The following is a 22833-nucleotide window of genomic DNA, read 5'->3' as shown; positions in this document are numbered from 1 at the left end:
AATCAAACAGTTTGGATTTAAGTACAAGCAGCAGGGATTTTTCCCACTCCCGGTTTCACTCTCGTGGCATTTATTCCCAGCATTAGATGTTTCACAGTTACTCCCCCTGGCAGCCCCCTTCTGTCAGGGGCCAGAGGGCTCTTTGTGCCACCAGCAGCTGACAGGACAGGCTTTCTTTTTTTGGCTCAATGATTCAGCTGCTCTCATACCTCTGTCCTGCATCCCCAAAAGGCTCTCCCTGCCTGCTGAGTGAAGCTGTGCTATGACTGTACCTTGGTATCCCCTCTCAGGAAGTGATCTCTCAAGGCCAGTCCCCTTCATGCCAGGTTCAGGAATGTGTCCTTAGTGGAGGACATCTACACGGGAAGGTGTCAGCCATCCTTCAGAGCTCCTGTGTCTCACTGTACAGTCTGGCTTTGTCCTCTTTACTGGGGCAGGTGCAAAAGGGGGACTCCAGAGCTGCAGTGTCCAATTCTGCCTTGCAGTTCACACCCTCCGCATGGAAGCCAACAGCAGGAAGCAAGATCCCACCACACACAGAGATGTTTGGCCATTGTAAGTGGAGCCTTTTTGTAACTCCACTGGAATAAGGTGGAACTGATCATCACAGTGCATAGATCAGAATAACTACATGCTAAACATATACATTATGTATTACCACTGCCATTAAAGTTTCACTGTAAATTTTGTTTGTACTGTTAAAGATTTTTCTTTCCCCTCCCCCAAGGCAGTAGAAATAAGTGTGTGTATGTTTGTTCATTCATCTGTCAAGTTACAAAATACTTCTGGGAAAGAGTTCTGTATTTAATAGTAGAAAACAAGATTTAAGAGAGACAGCAGTGCCTTAAGCTTGGGCTGCTCTTACATTCTGGGATGATAAACTTGGGATACTTTTTTGTACTTTGAGTACTTCTATTAAATGAAACCGAACTGCTTTGCTTAGCTTATCTTTAGCTATTAAAATTTAAAGATGACTAGGTTGGAACTTCTTCCTACCCAATGCACTTTATGTGCATTGAATTTACTGAGGCTGAATGAGGTAATGCAGTTACCAAAAAGCTCCTGACCTCATGTTGCTTTCAGAGTGTAACATGCAAGAGAATTATGTCCAGATCTCCTCCCTTCTCCCCCTTGGGAATTGACAGGGTGGTACTGGCAGGAATGGGAATATTGACTTCCAGTCAGGGAAAGGAGACGGGAATGTGAGTGCAAGAGTTTTCAATCTTCCAAAAACTCAGTTTCAGAATTTCTCAGGGTTTTTTTTCTTGGTAAAGAATTTATATTTAACTATGTGCAAGCATATTTAGATTTGGTAGTATCAAAATATGTTTACTCTTCTGTTCTTACTAATTTCTGTTTTTAAGAAACCCAGTGCATCTTCAGGAAGAGTGTTCTGTGGTGATTGAGGCAGGGTACAAAACACAGGCAAAGAGACACCCCCCCCTTAGGCATTGCTTAGAAAGCTAAAGCTTTATTCTGTGATCTATCACGTTTTGCATTAACATGCTGTGGATTTAGCCTTCATTAAGGTCACAATTTATCTTGGAATCACCAAATCCCAGCATGGGTCATGTTGGAAGAGACCACAATGAATCATCTGGTCCAACCTCCCTGCTCAGACAGGGTCATTCCCATAGCACAGGACTGCATCCAGATGGTTCTTGAATATCTCCAGTGAGGGAGACTCCACACCCTCTCTGGGCATTCTGTTCCAGTGCTCAGTCACTGCACAGGAAAGAAGCTCTTGCTCAGGTGGAATTTCCTGTGCATCAGTTTCTGCCCATTGCCTCCTGTGCTATTGCTCAGCACCATTGTGCAGAGCCTGGCTCCATCTCAGAAATAGTTATGATTGTTTCATAGCTCCAAATCCCAACAAATACAGGGAAAGGTAACCAGAGGCAAGAGGAAATCTAGTGCAAGTGTAAACATCTTTCAACCATCTCTAAGTTATGCCTGTAAACTATTAGAAGGATAAGAGATTGACCTGGAATAATTTAATTCCTCTGCATCATGCAAAGAGCAAGATTAAATGCAGGACTATCCATTTTAACCAGATGCTTCCTCCCTGTTTTCCTCTCCTGCAATGGACACCCCACAGCCAGCTTCTTGTGCCTGTTCCATCACCAGGGTGGATCTGATATGTTCCGTGTGGTTATCAATGCACTCAGCTGTCACTAAGGACTGCTGACAGACTCATACCAAAGTCTCTCTTCCTACACAGCTGTAGGCATGACCTTGGCAATGCTCAGGATTAGATTGATGGGGGAGATGCCACCAAGAGGAGGGGAATGAATTGTAAGGTCCTGGCAGTGTGTGGCAGTGACACAGTAATACTGTAAGTGTGGGTTTTCATCTCCTCTATCCCAGTATTAGCAGGTACAGATCATCCAGGAAGGGCTAAATAAAGGCTTGCACTGTGACCCTATCAAGCAGCCCTTTTATGACTAATGACAGCAACCCGAGCTTCCAAGACAACCCACAAGTTCTGCTTTTTCATGAGGTTGCCTTCTTCTCAAGTCTGTGAACAACGTGAAAGGCCTCCAAAAATTCGTTGAAGTCAATGTGGCCATCTTTGTTGTAGTCTATGCTGAGGACTAACTTGTCAATGGAGTCATCCTCTATATCAATGCCCAGGTGAGAAGTGAACAGTCTCCATGTCTGGCTGAATTCCTCAAGAGAAATCAAACCTAAAGGAGACAGACAATAGCTTGCTTTTGGCAGTGTTGTTCCCCCTTCCTGCATAAACACACACATTAACCCTCCTTCACTGTAAGAAAGTTACCTGCCTACCTTGCTGGACTTAGTGCTTTCATTACTGAAGCACATTTTTACTTTAGGTAATGATTGAATGCTTTTGACAGTGGATTTGAGAAAGCAGTAAAGAGTAAAACTAGAGCGGAAGGGAGAAAAAGCCCCCAAAAGAGCGAAGCCAATACTGGAGCTGGGGTATGTGAGAATCTTTTCTTGTTAGGCTCTGTGCACTGTCCCTTATATGATTGCAGCCTGACTGCTTAAAGTAGTTTCCACTAAACTGGAGAAATGATATCACCTCTATATTTAGAAGCCTTAAGGAGAAAACACAGTGGGGAAAAGATAACTGGTATAGGCTCCCTAGAGCTGACACAGTAAAGTTACCTGGACTTACCTGAGTGATCTTTGTCAATTATGTTAAAGATGATCTCCAGATCCTTTCTGTATCTGCACAGCGTTTCTGCCAAAGCTGGCTGAGCCTGGTTTTGAAATCACATACAAGAAGTTATTCAGACCTTGGTTTGAGTTAATCAACAGAACTATCCAATTTCCATTTTCCCAGTTTAGCTTGTCAAATGTGAAAAAAACCAAATCTTTATGTTTGAGTTGTCTGGAATGACACTTCTGTGTCTTGCCCTGAGGAATAATCAGATAAAACCCATCGCTTTCAGATGGCAGGACAAGGAGGAAAGGAGCCCTTCAGTAATTATTTGTGGAAATAATCTTTGATAATCTAGGGAAGATGGCATAGACCGTGCACTCATACAAAGCACTCACTGTACAGATGTGAATGGATCCTGCTGTTTAGGAAGATAGGGGTGATACCTCTGTTCCAAAGCACTGTGCAGCCATTTGGTAACAACTGGGCTCTGTAGAAGCGACCTCAGATACCATTATAAACATCTAAAAGTCCATCTATAAATGTGACTTCCTCCCACAGGGGCCTGAGCTGCCTCTGGAGCTTGTTTGAAATGCTTATTTTAAAAAGTAAGGGTTGAGTGCTCTGGGCAGGATTTGTCACATTTCCTCATCTCCATTATCTAAACGCCCTCGAGAGCCAAGAGAAAGTAAGAAGCAGTTCTAGCATGTGATTCATCCAACCTATTTTAAGCATCTACCTTAGCAGGGAATGATGATTTGTACCCTAGCAGTGCTCATTTTCCTCCAGTGACTATAAAAGGAAGCTCAGCAACTAGTTCAGCTGTAGATGTCTACTTGGTTGGGCCAAACTACTGTCTTGTGCTTCAATTTGCACCAAAAGTTGTTCCTGCAAGAATTGCAAGGAAGTGTTTTCCTCTTTACCTCTTTTATAGGCTGACCCATTTTCAAATCATAAAAACATGACATGAAGTCAACTTCTCCATCTGGGTTCATCTGTGCTAACTGAGACCGCAGCATCCTCCAGGGCAGTTCCAGCTGTAGGACAGACTCCATTGCTGCAGCCCAGTCGTTGACAGAAATCCTGCCTGCCAGAAGGGGTCAGGTCATGGTTAAAAGTACAGGACACAGCACACATCAGTCACCAGCACAAAGGGTTACAAAACACAAGGATTTTCTCTGAACCCTGGGATAAAAGCCCTCATAACAAAGGAGCAGTCGGGTTAGATGAAGCATTTCCACAGGTCCCTTCCAGTCACAAAGTTGTGATGCTGTTAAGATGTTCAGCATGTTTTAACACTTTTTGAGAAAGCCAGATTATGCCATGAAGAGTAATTCGAGTTTCAGCTGGGCTGCAATTAGAATGACATGTGGCTGAAAACCACACAGAAATACGTGAAACAGCTGTTCAGTGGCCAAAGAAAGAATATCATGTTATTGAGTGCCCTTGTAAGGACACAGTCAAGTGAGAAGCCATCACAAGAAAAAATTGTATTTGTGGCAGAAATCAACTTCTCGCTTCTACATAAAAGGTTCATCTATTAACTTAGCACTGACTTTTCTTCAGCTGAGGAGTGAGTGTGTGTCTGCTAGAGGCATAGGCAGGCAACTTTCCTCAGATACCTCCCAGACTCAGAAGGAGACCCATTCCACATCCCCCCACCTGACCCCAGTTCTGATACATTCTGAAGACAGTCCTGCATGAAGGCAGTGGTGACCTTTGAGTTTCTGGAGCTGGATTTGCCTGCTCAAACTCTCTACCCAACAGCAAACATAATTGCCTTATTTCCCCATGTCTTTCAGTTTTCTTTTTCCTACTTCAAGCTTCATCCCCTCAAGCTGTTTGGGCTAAGCCCTTTCCAATGCCTATCATCCTCTGTGGTCATGAAAAACAAGATCAACCAGCCTTTGCTGCTCTCAGCCTGACACTGGCAGGCAGGCAGGACTCCTCTCAATGGAGTTTGTCCCCTCTGCCTCCCACACACATGGAAGCTGTTTTCCCCATGGTGGCAACCGGACAGAGAGGAAGGAGTACCTGTGCCATTGATGTCGTACTGTGCAAAAGCACTGATGAGTTCAGACCTGTGCGCATAAATCTTCTCTCGTAAGGACTTTAAGGCAGATGATTCAATTGTACCTACCCTAGGAGGAAAAAAATCAGCTTAATAAAGGATTAAATTCCTCTAGCAGGTTATGCTTTTCAACCCTCATTATAAAATTCTTATATCCTTTAACATGTAGTATGTTTAGGGTCTGGTATGTTTAAGTAGGATGACCCAAAACACACTAGAACAACAATCAGTGGGGGGAAACCCCAAACCAAACTAAACCAACAATGCTCCAAAAGAATAAACTGAGTTTGTGAGATAATTGAGTTTATGCAGGTAATCTAAGCTGCTTTCCTTTAGTAATCTGACCACACTGTTAGGCATGGCAAAGCTGTCATGATAAATTTTTGAGGCTCAATTCATAACAGGATTTGTCCAGATTTAGCACTGCAGCCTTAAAGCAGACAGGTGCAGGCCATTTATGAGTCCCTGACAATTGTCTGTTCTAACTGCTTACCTCACCTAATTACCATTGGGTATTTTTCAGGAAACCAAATTAAGCACCCAGATCATGTTTTGTCTACTGTATTAATTTGATAAATTGTAAACCAGAAAACCAATGAGAATCAAGGAAAACGGATGCCTATTCAGTTATTCAGTCAAGCTCTAGATTTGTGGCAGGTACACTCACTGTGAGGTGACTCCATGCTCACTGCATGCAACACACAGCTTTACCTCTCCCGGAGATTCCGCCTGCGTGTGAACTTGCTGACCTGGTACTGCACAAACCGAGGGGTCAGCTCGGGGTTCAGCTTGATGTAAGCGCCCCGGTTACTGCCCTCTTCGTAATAGTTAGAGGCAGAGAATATGGTGATAACCTAACATAGGAAACAAAGAAACTGGATTGGCCAGAATAGCTCTTCTTGACGCTTATTTCTGAAACCAATTTGAGAAAAAATTCCAGGTTACAAAATTATGTGTCCACATGTCTACATGTAAAACTGTGTCATTCACCAAATTGCTCTTGCCTTTTGAGTCAGAGCTCTGGACATTTATTTTTGACTTGTCAGACTTCAGAGAGCAATGACATATAACATGCTGTTTAAGAGAACCCTCTTTCGAAGAGAGACCTGATTTTCAGGATTCTTGTTGGCCTCCCAATACAGCATGTTAGAAAGCAGGGCCAGAAGAGAAATCTGCTAAGTTAAAGGCTTCTAGAGCCTTAGAGCATGTCTTGAACTGTATTTACACACAACTCTTGTTGGGGATTTTGTTGATGTCAATTTTTTTTTCATGTAAGTAATGCATGTTTTCATCTAAGTAAATTGGTCCCCACTCCCTAAAGATGTAAAGAATTTTGTTACTTGGAACTCAGTAATTTGTTGTAACATCTATCTAGAACACAGTTCCCCCAAACTCAGTTTAACAAAGTGACTCTCTTTTTTTAAAATAAATTTTGCAGACAAATCTACCGTGGATGTTCCTGTGAAATTCACAGGAGAATTCTACTTTACATGGAAGCATCTTACCTTCCCATCATGGCTGATCTCATAACCCTCTGGCTTAAATTCATGAGACCTGATGAGCATCTTCAGATTATATCTCTCAAACAGCTTGGCAGTGACATCGGGACCAAAGTAACAGCCTCCTCCTCGACACTTGTTTGGTGTACAGCCATTTTGGCTTCTTGGATCACTCCACAGAATGTCAAGGATCTATAAATAGCAAACTCAAGCAAGTGAGGACTGATAGCAGGGGAAGACTGACAGGCTATGACTGTCTAAAGTGGTGGCCACAGCAAAAGCCCCACAGTACAGGGAGAAAATGCATAGGTCTTGGGGTTTTTCCTTCTTTTCAGAAGCATATTCTTTTGGGCTGAGACCTTTGTTCTACTTTTTAAGATACATTATCTAGATTTTGGATTAACTTTTTTGTTTCAGAAGAAATATAATTTCAGCAATGTACTTCCTTTCACAGCTGAAGTTTTCAGACTTGGGTAGGTGCACCAGAAACATTACCTGGGCTAATTCAATGAGAAAAAAAGGCTGCTTTCTTCACATGTAGGTAGGAGAGGCAATTGCTATTTCCCAGCACAGACTGGACAGCCACACTGGTCAGTGGTTTTACCTAAGCTTGGAGTACCTGCTCTAAACATGACAAGAGTTGCCTTTGGCTTTAATGTCTTCACTTAGGCTCATGTTTCAAACCAACATTTTACATATTAGCATTTTAGCAGGGTTCAGACATGAAGATGGATTATCATGGTTAAATTCTAGTCAGTAGCAAACATTATTCAAAACGTGTTTGTTTAAACTTTTCTGGGCAAGGTTTGCACTAACACATTCCACTTCATGTTGGTGAGCATGGCTTAATGCATGCTTGATTAGCTGGGGGAGTGTCAGATTTGGGGGGGGAAAGGGGAGCCACTTCTGCTAATGATGTTAGTTTTTAGGTCAGATAGGTATCTTAGGAAATCAGATTTTCAGAGAAAATAAGCTTTTCAAATTGTCACCATTTATTAAATTACAGTATAACAAAAGCTCTGTATTTGCTCTGATATTCAAGATGAAATTAGCAGCCAGAAGACAAAAACCTCCCACTTCTGAGTAATCTGCCTGTATGTCTCAGGAGCTGGGTGGCTTTTTTTGGGCTATATCAGCATTCAGCTGCCAAAAGCACAGCCAAAAAAAGGTGCTTTATCTGTGCTTTATCTCACCAAGAACTGCTGTCTGACCTGTTTAAACCAACAACCACTGATGTACCAACAGAGCCAACCACATGAGGGCAGGCAAACACATTTCCTACTGAGCAGTTTCCTCCTCCTAACGGCTATGAAAAAAAAAAATACTGGGTGAATTTTATTTGTAAGGTATAAAACCCCAAGCTTTTATTACCAGGTCTACAAAATGCATCAAAAAAAAAAAAAAACCTAATAGGTATCTAATATATTCCTTAGGTAGACTTTTTCCTATTAAGAGACACTTCACTCAGACTCATAAGCACACTACGGGCTGAGTCTGAGCGGGAGGGGTTTGGTATCAGTGTGTCTTTGGTTTCACCTACCTGTTTCCATTCCTTCAGGGCGGGGTCTGGAGGCAAATTTGAACCTGGAGGCTCAGTGAAGCCCGATGAAGAGATGTGTTGTGTCTTCCCTGCAACATGCTGGTTGGCAACGTGTTTACTGGGTTTGGTTGTGGGAATTCTCTTCTTCATTTGGTCCTGTCTGTTTCTCACTGACTTTGGTGGCCGCATCAAAGATTTCAACTTTAAAAAAAAAAAGTTACTATCACAACAACAGAAGTTGATACAGAGATGTTGGCTGAAAGGCACATCCACTCATGTTTCCTGTATTCCAGAGAACTCCTTGAGAGTTCAGCTAATGTTAACTCTCATAATATCCTGATTTCCAGGTTTGGGAGAAACTGCAAGTATTTGGCACGTGCAGAAATTTTGCTTTATACCTATTGGTAACCAGGCTCTTCAGAGCTGCTTTCGTATTCTTATCCTGACACACACACTCATTCCAAACACAGTAAATCTGACAGTCTCACTATGCAGCAAGTGGGGCTTGGTCTCAGGGAAGACACTTCAATGCCAAGCTTCCCTGGAAACAAAATATGCATTCAAATTGTACAGAAGGTGAAACTCCATTCACTTCTGCTCTGACACAGTACCATGCTGTTAGATTAATTTGGCTAAATTGAGTATCAGGAAGACAGTAGTGAAACTGAATGGAATATTACATCGGGCCTTACAGTGTTAAATCAAACTCCTCAAACATGCATGGGCATTTTCTTTTCTGGAGTGGTTCTCTATGGTTCCACAAATGACCATTAACATAGATTTATTTCCAGGGAATGTCTTCTCATTTGAAATTCTTTCATACTAGCTTATTTCTAGAACAAAGCCAAAATAAATCCCAAAACCAAACCAACCAACCAAAAGAAACCCAAAGCAAAACACAAAATCCCAAACAAGAAAAAAAAATCCACATACACACTCAGCAGACCCCCAACTTTTACTCTTTAACAAAGGAAAGGACTAATTCAAAACAAATGCACAACACAAGAGTTATTCACCAGTGCACTGACCGGTATGGAAAGCTGTCAGCTGCCAGCTGTACCAATTACAGTACATCACTTGGCCTTGAGTGACACTGCCCTGGGTTGTGGCCCACACATGTCTCATTAACAACGCTCTCCTGTGGCAGCTACTTTGACCTGTTAATTCTGTGTTTCACAGATACTGCATTTCACAGGAACATGCAGAGCTGAGCCCTGGTGAAAGCATGGGCAGAACTCAGCTCATGGTTAGGACACCTCTATCTGGATTTAGGCACCCAGTTTTAGTGCACAGTGGTGCAGCTAAAGGAGCCTAGATTAGAATGATCAGAAGTACTCATGCCCTTTTTCATATCTTTAAAAAAGAGACACAACTGACTGTCCTTCAAAGCATTTATTTCTGCTTTAGAAAATATGGATGACAAAAACAGCTCTAGATTCCACAGACACTGATTACAGGGTACACTAAGTTGCTCAAACATTGGTGTCTTATGCCCCCTGAGATGCTCCACTATGGCTGTTAGTGTGAGGGGGCAGACACCAATCTGGCCTAAAGGAGACTGGTAGAGGGGACCTACAGAGAAGATTTCCTTCAGAGGCAGGTTAAGGCCAGAGGTGTAGGGAACGCTGTGCTCCAGGACAGCTTTGATGAATGGAGACGAGAGATCTCTGAAGGCTGCTCTTAGGATATCAGGTTTATTAGGATGGTGAAAAGTCTTACTTGGAGCTGCCAGACGCAGCACGTGGCAAGGTCTGAGGGGATCGGGGAGGGGAGAGACAAGGGATAGAGAGGATGCTCTAGGAGAGGGTGGAAGTTCTAAGAGAGCAGGGATTCCAAGAGAGGGGAGTTTCAAGAGAGGGGAAGATCCAAGAGAGGGGAGTTCCAAGAGAGGGGAAGATCTAAGAGGGCATCTGGCCCCTCGGGGACCCCTTATCAGGGGGCTTCAAGGTGGGCTGGAACAAGACTTGGGCCAATGGGGTCACAGACACCTGATGCTTCAGGGGAGGGTTACAGGTGTGGGATGAATCATACATTTTGGGGGGTGAGATGGAACAGTCCATTTGGCTTTTGGTCCTATCTGTAGGTAAGGGCATTGTTTAACCAGTAGGGGGGATTGTTTTCATCCTGGCTGTCCTATTGTGAATCTTTGGCCAGGCAATTATATTTATCCATCCTTTCCAACACAGAGGGGACATCCCTAGCCAATGGGGCACTTCCTTGAACAGCACTGGAGATGTGTGCCTAAGTAATGATCTCCACCAATCTCCTGGATCTCCACTGATTATAAGGAGGCTCAGCACCCTGATCACAAGCAGACATCTTGATTTAGTTGTTCATATTGAGACCAAATCACCCACTATTTTCAGCTGATTTGAAAGGTCTGTGTTTGCTCATCATTTCAGAAAAAAACATGAACATTTTTGTCTTCTAAATCCCTGAAAAGCAGTATATTATGTTTTATCAAGGCCAGTTCTTGAATTTTGATCCTTCTGGAAAGGCTCTCCCACATGTACAACACTCAGCTGCTGCCAAGGGAGCGCCTCACAGGTGGAGAACTTCCCCCACACAACAGATGGCAGAAGCACAGTCCCAGGAAAAAAGGCAGTGCTGGAAATACGTGGCTAAATTGATTTCTAAAGTGTTTAAAGGAAATGCCCAGGAATCAAGTAGTTTTCATATTTTTTGGCTAATGTGTCATCGCTGCAGGAGGAGGCATCTAAACTGGCTTTATCTATTTTAAGGTCAAAAGACCCATGTTATGTGGAGAGCCAGACAACTGGCTCTCAACACCTACTACATCCTTGCTTCCTAAGTCCTGATTTTGAAGAAAAATTGGACTATTACTTTTCTTACATGCCTTATACTGCTGCCATTTCCTTTCCTAATGCAAAACGACCTGATCTTAGCATTTGTACTGCAACATTTTTAAAAGAAAACAAAATTACCCTCACATGAATATGATCTCTTACCTTATTTCTCTCAAGTGCATTCAGGAAATCCAGATCTGTGGTGTCTGAAATCCCCCCATGTAGGATAAGAACTTTGCTATCAATTATAGTTGCAAGGGGAAGCCAGCTAAAAACATCTCGCAGAAGACACAAAATCTGTTTCCAATGGTCCTGTAAAATATACTCTTACATTAGATCCTATTTCTGGCAGATTCTGTTGCTTCTTAAGTTCAAGATTTTGCTGAAGTGTCTGCTACAGTTTATATGAACAGTTTTGTTCAGGTGATATCCTGAACTACAACCCTGACAAACATTTTCTGACATTTACTTTAAGGCCATTTGATTGTCTCTGTAGCGTTTTTGTTTTTTCTTTCATGTTCACCTCTTTTTGTGTTCTTGATTGTTCTTATGGATGTTACGTATTTCATCCCATAGATCTCTAGACATAAGAAACTAGCACTTAGAATTGTTTTGTCAGTTATTCCACTGATAGGTCAAAATAATTTCACCTACATCACTAAAGTAATGCTCTGTTACACTTAAATTAGTTTGAACTTTTCTTGTTTACATAGGTTTCATCTTACATGTGAAATTCTACTAAAAATATATAGGGGAAGGAGGAGGAATCTTACCTTGTATTTCTTTGAAACTTCTTTTGTGAATCCATATCTGAAAACAGGATAGTATCATGAACTGGTTTTCAGTATGCACCTTCTGCATGGTTTCCTGTGCTATGGCGTTTTCCTGGAGATTTCTAGCCCCCTTTCTACCTGCCATTCCATCTCACCTCAGCTGAAATATGCTTTCCTCCACTCTGTCCTGAGATTTGAGTTAAACTCATTTCTTGTGCATAACAGAGGTTGGGAACAGAATCCAGCCTAGTAGCTACTAAGAGGTCTTTTTGCCAGCTCTACCTTTTAGATACCACAGAGAAATTCTAAAGGAACCTGATGATAGGCAACAATTCCCACAAAATCTTCAGAGAGTTTTTGTCTGAACTATCATATAATGATAGAATCATATAATAGAATGGTTTAGGTTGGAAGGGGCCTTAAAGATTATCTCATTCCAACCCCCTGCCATGGGCAGGGACACCTTCCACTAGATCAGATTGCTCAGAACTTCATCCAACTGTCATCTCTTTGCCCCCACAAGGGACAAGGATTTTGGTACCTAATTCTTCTAACTCCAAGATATCCTTCATCAAGGGGCATTTTCACAACACTTAGTTTTCCAATTTACCAATGTGCAGCACTGCTAATCAAAACACAGAGCAGAGTGATAGACAGGAACACATCTGTGCACTCCATACCATCACAGACTTAGTTAATATTTTCTGCTATTTTGGGGAAGAATTGTCCTACCTTCTAGATTAAGTAACTGATCTTGTTTTATGTTTGTTGTTTTTTGGGGTGTTTTTAATTAAGTGCTGAAAAAGTAATTATCACATGAAACTGATTCTCTTTTGTGGATCATTAGTAGGATTTGCCTATGGGCCTCTGACCCAGGTGCTAACAGAGAGGCCTGTGTTAAAACAGCAATACATCCTGTGTGCACACATCAAATGATCCAAGGAGTAGAACAGGTTACCCACCAGTCAGTCACCCAAAGGCTTTCTGGGGAAGTTTAGAATTGTAGGGAGTAGGACTGAGGAGTTCTCACATCTCTGAGATGCTTTTTGTCCCCAAGTCACACTTTGACTACAGCTGGAGCCGATGGTGCTCACTCCCTTGCCTGCACTGCACAGCTGAGTGCAAGTGTCTGTGTTAGAAAACAGGGTGTCAGCTTTCCTGCACTGACACCTCCAACTGATGAAGCTCCTCTGAGTAGAGGGGAGGATATTTACCTGCCCTTTGTGTTAGAGAAGTGAAATCCTAGTTCAAAGTTAACTAAAATATCAGATTTTGCTAAATATGTGCTTTAACTAAAATACAATCCTTCCAGCCATTCTTCCCCAATTTTGATACTCTAGAAGCTACACTAAGCCCTCTGACTTCAATGAATTATGATTAGATCAAAGACAAGACATGACTGCTAATCAAATGTCTGTGTGTGTAGTGAGGATGTTCCTTCCCCACACATGCTGAAAAGGCAAAGCTCCACCAGACTACTTAATAACATATTATTTCTGTTTTAGGGTGTCACATTGGCTAAAGTAGCAATCAAAAGCTCAAAATCTTCTATTGGTAGGCCAGATATTACTTGCCCCACTCCCAAAATCTACCTCAGGTTCATAATGTAGTCTTCATGGTTTCCTCTATTCAAGTGTAAATCATTGGGATAGATAAGAAGAAATGCAAATAGGATTATAAGTATCTCCATAGAATTTTTCCCTCTGTCGACAAAATCACCATTAAAGACATAGCGGTTTTGTTCTGAAGGCAGACCATTCTGCAGAAAGAAAAAAAAAAAGGGGGCATTTAGAGAGGCTGCTATGCTACTGTAATAAAGGAAATTACATTTAAATGAGATCCCATTGCTAGAAATTCTGAAAAAAATCCTGCATAATACAGAGATCTAAAATGCAGCATTTCTTTATTTCCACTGTTTAGAATAAAAGCCTTCATATCAGACAACTTGAGCCATTAGAGAAGAAAGGAACTCTCTGGCTGTTCTTACAATTCCATCTCTAATCCTTTTCTCTTACCTTTTAAATGAAATTGAAAGGGACCAAAAGGACATCAGTCTTGTAGTAAAATATACGTTTTTGTTAATGTTGCCAGGAAATTATGCACTTGCAAACAGAAGGTAGTCATTCAGTTTGAATGGAAAATAAGAAATACATGAAAAATTATCTTCTGATGTAAGTTTGAATGGATTTCATATATATTTACATTGTTTGCAGTGTATGCTTCCCAAACTCCTGAGAAGGACTATAGTCCAGAGGATAAACTCTTAAGACAGAATTTAAGGCTTGAAGAGTTTGATTTCAGTTGCTTTAATCCTGAAAGCACTAGTTGAATTTCACTCATGAGAGACAAGATATACTTTAAAGCTCACAAATCTGAGAGGTTGTATATACAGGTATTTCTTACCTTATATATATATTTTTTTTTTTTTGAAGATACAAAGGAATGCTTTATTATACATGGTGATTTAGTAAAGACAAGTATTTTGAACTGATGGTATATTTTATTAGATTAATTACCAGCACATGAATGGGTGCCACCAGCTTACAGAAAATAAAGCACCACCTATATGTAGCTTCATCATTTCCAGTCATGAGTATCAGAAATAGTATTTCAATTTTGACTTGCCAAAAAAGGGAAACCTCTGTTTTCTCAATTGATATGCACAAGAAATATCAATAGAACATCTATTAAATTACATTATCACTGTGGAAGCCACTCTTAAAAGTTCTGGCAGCATTGCAGGACATCCCACTTCTTGAATATATCTACAGTATCAGGGTCAAGCTTTTCCTGTGTTCCTATGGCATTACTGGTATTCTGCCTTAGTGGGTTTATTGCAGGATGTGTAATGTGGCCAGGGACTTTCATTTAAATCCTTATGAGAATATCTTTTTTTGTCCCAGTCAGCGTTCTGGGCTTTCATGTTAGGTTGCAATAGTGAACTCTAGTCTCTCCATCCTGGCTGCTGTGAATTCAGCTTCCTTGGATTTTGCTATAGTCTGTCCTGAGTCCTTTCCAAGTTAACTTAGAAGAGGCCTTTGTTTGCCCTGTGCTCACAGGCATGGCAATGTATGAGGCTCTTCTAATGCAGTGGGTTGAAGTGATTTTAAAAAGGAGAGGATGGATTTCAGGAGTGGAACAGACAGCAGAAACTCAGCAGCAGTTTCTGGAAAGATAGATAAATAATAAATAAATAAATAAAGGCTTTGCCTTAAAGCCAATAGGCATGTGAATCCACCAGCAGATTGTGAGTATAACACACAACCACTCTAACTGCAGTCCTTGTGGAAAGACACATTTACTGGAGCACCCTCCAGACACTATCCCCCTTCTTTTGGAAAAGATTACACACAACTTGAGTTTTAAACAAGTTTGGTTTGGACTTCCAACTTCAATTTTAGTTTTGTTCCATACTCATGCGCTTTCCTTTTCTGTGGTTTCAACCAACAATGAGAGCAAAACTAAATTAAAGGCTGTTGCAGCCTCTGACATGTCAGAGAGGCAAACAAGGCCCTCTAACGATTAGCAACTTGCTGCTGGGCATCATTAGTGTATCTCCTGGGTTAGCGATTAATTAATTCCGTTTGTTGTTGGCATTTTCTACTGCTTCAGGCCATTTCTGTCTATAGCATCCCTTTAACAATCTAACTGAGCTATACATCATTTAAAATTCAAGCGTTTCATGGAATATCAGGAAACACTGTAATTTAATGAAGATTAATGCAGGGTCTGAATGAACCTTACAAACTGGTTATTGAGGGGGAAAAAAAAAGTGTCTTAGCTTCAGCCAAACCAGGTGTAAGGATTATACACCATCTGCAGCATTGTATCAATATGCTGTAGATTGCCAGCTGTGTGTGTTTGCTGGGGGTGGTCTTTGGAAGTGACAAGCCTGGTCTGCATGCAGGCCTCCAGAATCCATTTCAGCTCCACACAGCCCTGTGCAGACCAAGATCACTCCCATGGCATTGTTTAGGATTGCACCCTCTTGTTTAAGGTAGTTTGTACCAACCTGGAGGATGAAATCCCTTCCAACTGAAAGAGAGTTTAGGAAGGAGAAAAAAAAATGGATCCCAGAAGCCAACTGGGTTTACTGCTCATCTGAATAAACTGCTCAGAAGGGACAGAAAGTAGTGTGATTTAATTTGCTTCTAAATAACCAATCAGCTCTATCATATGCTCTCTATATTCTCAACTACTTTGAAATGACAAAATATTTGCCCATTTTATTTGATTTGATGGAAGGGACTTCCCTAGAAATTTAACAGAGAACAACTGGGTGTTATCTCTAGTCTGAAGTCAGTGGGAGTTTTGGCTCTGAATTTACTGAAGTCAGGATGAGAGTTGCTTGTTTTTTCTCTTTATAACATCCATTAGAGGGGGGGAAAGAATCGGCATCTGTTTTCTCCAAAAAAATAAAATGCAGGCTGATTACAGCTGTAAATATAATTATATCTGAGCATTTATCTCCAAAATTCTTATATTTTCTGTTCCAGGTTCTGTGTATGAAACTAATATGTATCATACTTATTCCAATTTTAAAAAGACAGCTAAACAACCAAAAGACTGCAAGCCAAGGACCAGCTAAAAATGGTTGATTAGTAAGAAAAGGCCTCTGTAAAAAGGTCTGATTGTATTTTAACTAGATTCCAACAGACTTCAGGTGTGCACTTGGGCAAAACAACCACATTTATGTTGAACAAGTCTCAGATGAAGTGTAACAAAACTGGAATCAGGGGGAGAATGACATAAGTTAAACACCTGGTTTAGCTCACTGCAGTCTCCATTCAGTGCAGATGAATGTGTAAGGATCTGACACAAACCCTTCCCCCCTGCCCCAGAAAGCTCAAATCAAAGAGAGTACCTGCTCAATCAAAGGTGGTGATTCATCCTGAAGATAAATGTGAAACTAAATACATAGCATTTCCTGCATCTTAAGTTAAATATACAATTGTGGAAAAGCTAGCCTGGAGCTTAATTTGTTTTACACATCACTAAAACAGAGCTATGCTTTTTTAGCAAGATAAAAAAGGATATGTAAAGGGTGCCCAAAGCACTTTTATTTTTTGCAGACCATGTAATTTCTTCCAAGGCTTAAAAAAGCTTTTAAACACCACTCTTGTTTCCTGATAAAACCAAAAACACTTCCCTCCCAAAAAAATCTCAACAATAATAAAAAACCCAACAAACCCAAAAAAACAAACCAAAGAAACCCAACCAAACAACAAAAACCCCCAAACCAACCCAAAAGCAAACAAAAAAACCTGCAGGTATCAGTGGAAGGCCTAAATGAAAGCTTATGCATTTTCTTCTTTAATGTTAAAATTATCCATGGTGGAGTGTTACATCAGGAACTCAGCTCCTGATTTTAGCAGACTTTAGTCAATATGGAATTTAAAACAGTGGCAGAACTTTGGAGACTTTGCAAGGAGTCCTCTTATATTTTGGCTCATGCTGAAGTTCAACATTCAGGAAAATAATAATATCCTCAATCTCCTTCACAGTGAGCAGGAGGTTACAAAGAAGGGAAAGCTCTGACAAAGACACTAAATTGTTCCAGGTTTTGTGTGTGTGGTGTATGGACACCACATGGGCAGTTCTAATGGTGATAAATCTGTCACATATAAATATCTGTTCTCAATAACAAATCATAAAGTGAAAATGCTACATCTCAGAGTACCTACTTACCTTATAGAATATCAGCAAAAGATCATCCAGGTTTCCATGCAAATCTCCTAAAGGAAACAAAAACAATTTTTAAAAAAATTTCTCACAGAGGAGGAAGAAACTAGAATTATAAAACTGGAATTAGTTGGATCTAATATCTTTTTATGTTTCAGGGACAGGTTTTGATTACGACCAGTAGGAAGTGATGGAGAGTGTCAAGAACCATTCATGCCTGTGTGCCCCAATGCTAATGCCACAGGAATGATGGATTGGGCCCTTTTTGAGAGGTTTGCTTGGAACAGGCAGGAGGATTTCACCCCAACACAAAGCATCCCTGCATCACTGCAGATCCCCTGTGCATCTGACTGCATTTCATGCTCACGGAGCCAACCTTTTCATGTCTGTGACTCACCACCACAAAGCTGCAGAACAGTTTCAAAACCTATCTTGTGATAATATGCTTTTACCACCAATAATTAGGAAAAGAGAAGTGACATTTTTATGTGTATACATTTTCTGTGCTTTTGATTAATTATGAACTTGCTGAATTTGTTCTAAGGGATCTTTCAAGCTGTGATAGATATTTATCACATGTAGATGCAAACATTTCAGGTATATATTTAATCTACATTATTAATTTGAAATTATAAGAAATGGAGAGTGATACCTTAAGGAAATCAACATTTTGGATGAATTATGTTTAAAAATGGGTTATCTGTCTTCTGCAGAGGCTCTTTTTGGTGACAAAAGCTTTTCATTTCAGTACAGGAGAGGGATCCCTTTTGATGCTGCTCATATAGTGCAAGTGCAATATAAACATGAAGAGGAATGTTTAGTTAATGAGATCATGTGTTGTGAACAACCATGAATCTGTGTTTCCTTGGTTTGGAAAGAGGTCTTATTCACTTGGTTAATAAATTATTGTTTATACAAAACCTCATTTAAAAAAACTCTTTCCTGGCAATCAAAGTAGGTCCATAAACACATCTTAAAAAATATTGTTTATTTTGCATGTCTCACAGTACCTCCCTTATACAACTTTACTATTACACACAGCACACACTGATAGATGTCAAGAGTTATGTCACCATTATTGTTCTGTTTTGCAGCTACTGCATTCTGTATCAAGGCAGGATACTGCATCCCATTATCCATAATTTACAAAAGGCTAACAAAATAGATGGGCAAAGAGCTCTTAGTTCCTTATTGTGTGACACATCATTCTGTGAGACTAAATTGTTGGTTGTATAAAGACTTATACATCCTCTTGGGTCTCCTTAGAAATGAGGGGTTACTATAATATCAATTTATTCTAGGTAGCCATGCTGTTAATAAAAGGTCTTTTATTGCCACCCATATTAAACTCTCATTAAAATCATTACTGAGTAAATTATGATTAAAATCATTAAAATCATTACTGAGTAAGGTTTTTTCCTCAGTAAGAGGAGAAAGAGGTGAGACTTAAAGCCAGTGATCGAAATACTTGGTGGCATTTTAGAGGTGGAAGTGCAGGAGTATTTAAGCTTCACTGCAGTGTTAGCTGAATTAATACTGACTCATTCAGAAATGTTAAACAAGAATAGGAAAGAGGAGGTGAGGGAATTTCCTAAAATATACTTTATGACTCAGGAACATTATTCTTTTGTTTGTTTGCTCCAATTTATGCATTTGTGGGGGAAAATAAGTAAAAAGAAATCATTTTTTAGGGCATTGAGAACTTCCTTCTAATGGCAAAATTTGGAAATGACAGTATCATTCTCTAACCACTCAGAATATCAACCCATAGCCCAAAGCAGTTATTTTTTCTGGCACCTTACCACAGACAGTTATTTCCTTGGAGTAGGAAGTTGAAAGATGGGTGATATTTGGCATCTCCTTGAGAACTCTCCTAGTTTCACTTAGCAGCTGCAGTACATAGCGGGCATGAAGCAGCTGTGAGAAGAAAAAACAGGTAGAAAAGGAAGACTTATCTGAATTAGCAATAGGCTTGTCTGCTTTATTAATATCAGACATGTACTGCCAAAGTTATTTATAGTGCAGACCTCCAGACATGAGTACAGGCTTTATGGCCTAGTGCTGGGAATTAGAAGTGTTCATAGCTTTGCATTTGCTTCCCAGCGAATGGATAAGGAGCCCTTACTGAACTCATTTTATAGATTTTCCTACTTATACTGTACTGTTTCTATTCTTCCTGGTTTTCAGAAGAGATAAGACTTAAAGAGCACTCAAAATCACTTCATAAGGCCAGCTGTTTAAATTAACTTGAAAAAAAAGAAAAAGGATGTCAAGAGACATCCTAGATGTGAGTAAAAAACAAAACAAAAAATCCCAGAACCTCCAAAACACAAGCCAACAAAAAAACCCCAAAGGCCATAAATGATATTTCAGCAAATTGCAAAAACAATGACAAGAAAACTCCAGTAAGAGTTGCCTTGGTAAGGGTTATGTTCCTGTTCACAGTGAAGAAGTTATAATAGTGCAACATTGAAGTTTCTTGTCTTCTCTCCTGATGTTTTTTATTAAAATTTTGTCAGTTGGTGATTTTTAAAGCTTTTAATTTCAACAGAGATCTGAGGAATTTTAGTCGAGGATAGATGAGCTACAGAATGACTTTTCAAGATTCATGTCTTTAAGCAATCAAAAAGCCAATTACATGTGACCATTTCCTTAATAAAATGCCAGCCATTAAGAGAATGGAGAGTGGACAGTAAGGTGAAGTCTGGGTTCGCTCATTTATCATGTGCTTTGTATTTGGTATTTTTACAATCAGCCTCCACAGAAAAATATTCTTATTTAGTAGATTAAAAAGCATGATAGATCCTTGCCCCTTGTATACAGCATATATTTAAGCATAAATAATTACAAGTTCAAAGAAAGTTGTCCCCTTTAATGCCTTCCTGATCCACCCTCATCTTGTGGGCAATGAAAGAGCTTACTCAGGAATACAGAGAATGAGGAACAGCCTCCTCAGTGCCTCAGAAGCTGCAGCCTGAGCTCCAGAGATTTGTGCTATCACTCAGTTCTGCTACATTAGCAATGCTTTATAGCCACTCCACTGTTATGGTGGAGTCTTGCACCCTGCAATGGGGTGATTAACCCTTACACCTCAATTCCTATAAAAGAATGAGCTGGGCAACAAAAGACAGAGGACCAAACAATGAACACTTTTAACCCATAAAAAGATGATAACTGGTTTCTATTTCAGCTTAGGACACCTTCCCCAGTCCTACACTCTCACTGAGAACCCCTGCCTTGCAGCTGCTAAGGGTTCCCATTTCATTTTACTAATCCCTGCCTCCTCCCTCGTGCCGGGCCTGGTGGTCATGCAGCAAAGCAGCAAATCAAATGTGGGAACTTGTCTGTCTGAGAACTGTCTGCTTTTGATTTTATTGTGTTAGCCAGATCAATTTCCCAAGGCAGCTTACCATGCACATTTATGATCACATTGGGCTAGCAGGAATAAGTAGTGAGATGTAAAAGAAGAGCGAAATATCTCTTTGGGCACTAGTTTAGCTTTACATTGGATTGTGAACTACAACTTGACAGATGTAAAATAAGTTAAAAAAAGAAAACAAGGTAGTTTCAAATTACCTGTTCATTCCTGAAAGCATGAAGGAGAGCATTGGCATCTTCAACAGTAAGGGGGAATGAGAGTCGTGGTCCATAATAGGAGTCTGGAACATCAATCTTGTTTTCAAATTCTTTTAAACATAAGTCTTCATCCACCACCTGAGGAGCACTAGGGCTGGTGAAAATTTGAGAAACTGGAGCAAGATAGAAGGAAAACAAAAATGTAGAAACTCCACCAGGCCCCCATAGAGCTGTAACAGCATGGCCAGAACTGGTTGAATGTAACTGCTTTAGCTGCTGCACTATTACAGTGGCTGACTCCTGCCTCCTTTAGTGGAAAAGCTCCAGCCTCCCCAGATTGTTTCACAATACTAAAACCAACCAACCAATCAACCACAACAAGGAAACAAAGACCAAACCAAAGTTAAAAGCAGGCAAAAACTCTTTTCCAGCTGGCAGTAGCTGTGGTCAGGGAGCAAAACATTTTACACTGAAGTTGTGGAGGAGTCTGCTCATAGGTAACAAGAACCATCACCTGGCACAAACTTCCTTCTCTTTCCCCTGATGCAAGATGTAAAAGTCATGGCTGATCACTTAATGACCATCATCTGTTTAAAAATCAATATTACACTTTAAATACAGGTTTTGAAGATTCACTTCTATTGCTTTTATTTTATACTTAAAATTTTTAGGCTAAATACCAGCAGATCACAGTGATTATATTAAAAGTCACCAACAAAATTATATTTATTCACAGCAATTGCAAATCACTCCTTTCTGATACAGCTAGGAAACAATGCTAGCTTTTGGTTGGCTGCCATAAAACTATTGGATGAAACAAAGTAAACAAAAACAGAGTGGTGAAAGTAGAGCACAGCTTCTAATTTTCCTGGAACACGAAGGAAGCAGGAACACTGCTAATTGCTTCAATCCAATATTTTTCTTGACATAACCTTGAAACGTAACTGGCTGATCAGCAGATTTCAGAGTTTTGTTCTTGCAGATTGTCTTAGTCATGTATTATTTTAAAAGAGAGAAACAGTCCCTAAATGAAAGTGTTCTAGCAGATGCTGTTGCAGAGTTGCTCTTGTGTGAGATGATTGTTGCAAACACTTCTTGCTGGGCTACAGTTAAGTTTTTTGTAACCTTGATTTCCTGCAACTGCAAATAAAAATGTATTATTTACAGGTGTGTAGCTGTATTATTTATTTCTGATTTACAGCTGACCTGTATCTGTGACTCAAAACTCACAGCAGCCAAAACCAGCATGTAGCCTCATAAATGATGAGATTCATAAAGGCCAACTGATTTTGCAACTGGGTAAAATCCATATTAAAGAAATAAATAGATAAAAATGTAGTCTGGATTTTAAAAAGTCCCCTTTTACTATCAGTACTTCAGCTGTGAGCTGATTAGCACTTTCAGTGCTAATGCAATGTTATACTCAGCTAATACATTAGCACTTTCAGTGCTAATGCAATGTTATACTCAGCCATTTATATGGATTAAGGCATCAAGTAACAACAAGGTGCTCAGGGTTCACCATTTTCACCAAGTGCAGTTTGATTTGCAGTCTTCCACCACAGTTACAGCTTTGTCTGGCTGGACACCAGAATGTCACCATGGACTGAAACTGCTGATTCTCACATACTGATCAGCCAAGCACATTTGCACCAATTCTTGCTCCAGCTCTAGCAGCAGGCCTCTGAACACTATGTCCCTCTGCACCCCACTTCCCAAGAAGTGGAGACTACAGAACCAACTCCTTAGACCACC

General features: G+C 40.3%; 1 protein-coding gene across 2 annotated transcripts in view; it reads right to left on the bottom strand.

Moving 5' to 3' along the window:
* Positions 1 to 1451: 1451 nt before the first annotated feature.
* PPEF1 (protein phosphatase with EF-hand domain 1) overlaps positions 1452 to 22833 on the bottom strand; it is a 35026-nt gene continuing 13644 nt past the window's right edge. For both annotated transcript variants that reach the window (XM_021553001.3, XM_077781630.1), the window contains 13 exons: positions 21079 to 21251; positions 19305 to 19419; positions 17509 to 17555; positions 13413 to 13579; positions 11821 to 11857; positions 11210 to 11359; positions 8241 to 8441; positions 6707 to 6892; positions 5913 to 6055; positions 5165 to 5271; positions 4054 to 4217; positions 3146 to 3230; positions 1452 to 2687 (listed from right to left, as the gene is read on the bottom strand). In XM_021553001.3, the coding sequence (XP_021408676.1) occupies positions 2494 to 2687; positions 3146 to 3230; positions 4054 to 4217; positions 5165 to 5271; positions 5913 to 6055; positions 6707 to 6892; positions 8241 to 8441; positions 11210 to 11359; positions 11821 to 11857; positions 13413 to 13579; positions 17509 to 17555; positions 19305 to 19419; positions 21079 to 21251 (1769 nt within the window). In that variant the 3' untranslated portion in view covers positions 1452 to 2493. The remainder of the gene's footprint in view (positions 2688 to 3145; positions 3231 to 4053; positions 4218 to 5164; positions 5272 to 5912; positions 6056 to 6706; positions 6893 to 8240; positions 8442 to 11209; positions 11360 to 11820; positions 11858 to 13412; positions 13580 to 17508; positions 17556 to 19304; positions 19420 to 21078; positions 21252 to 22833) is intronic.

This window comes from Lonchura striata, chromosome 2 (genome assembly GCF_046129695.1).
Source record: "Lonchura striata isolate bLonStr1 chromosome 2, bLonStr1.mat, whole genome shotgun sequence".
In the NCBI taxonomy this organism is placed as follows: domain Eukaryota; kingdom Metazoa; phylum Chordata; class Aves; order Passeriformes; family Estrildidae; genus Lonchura; species Lonchura striata.
Note: the sequence above shows the minus strand (reverse complement) of the source record. Positions and strands in the feature narration are given on the sequence as shown.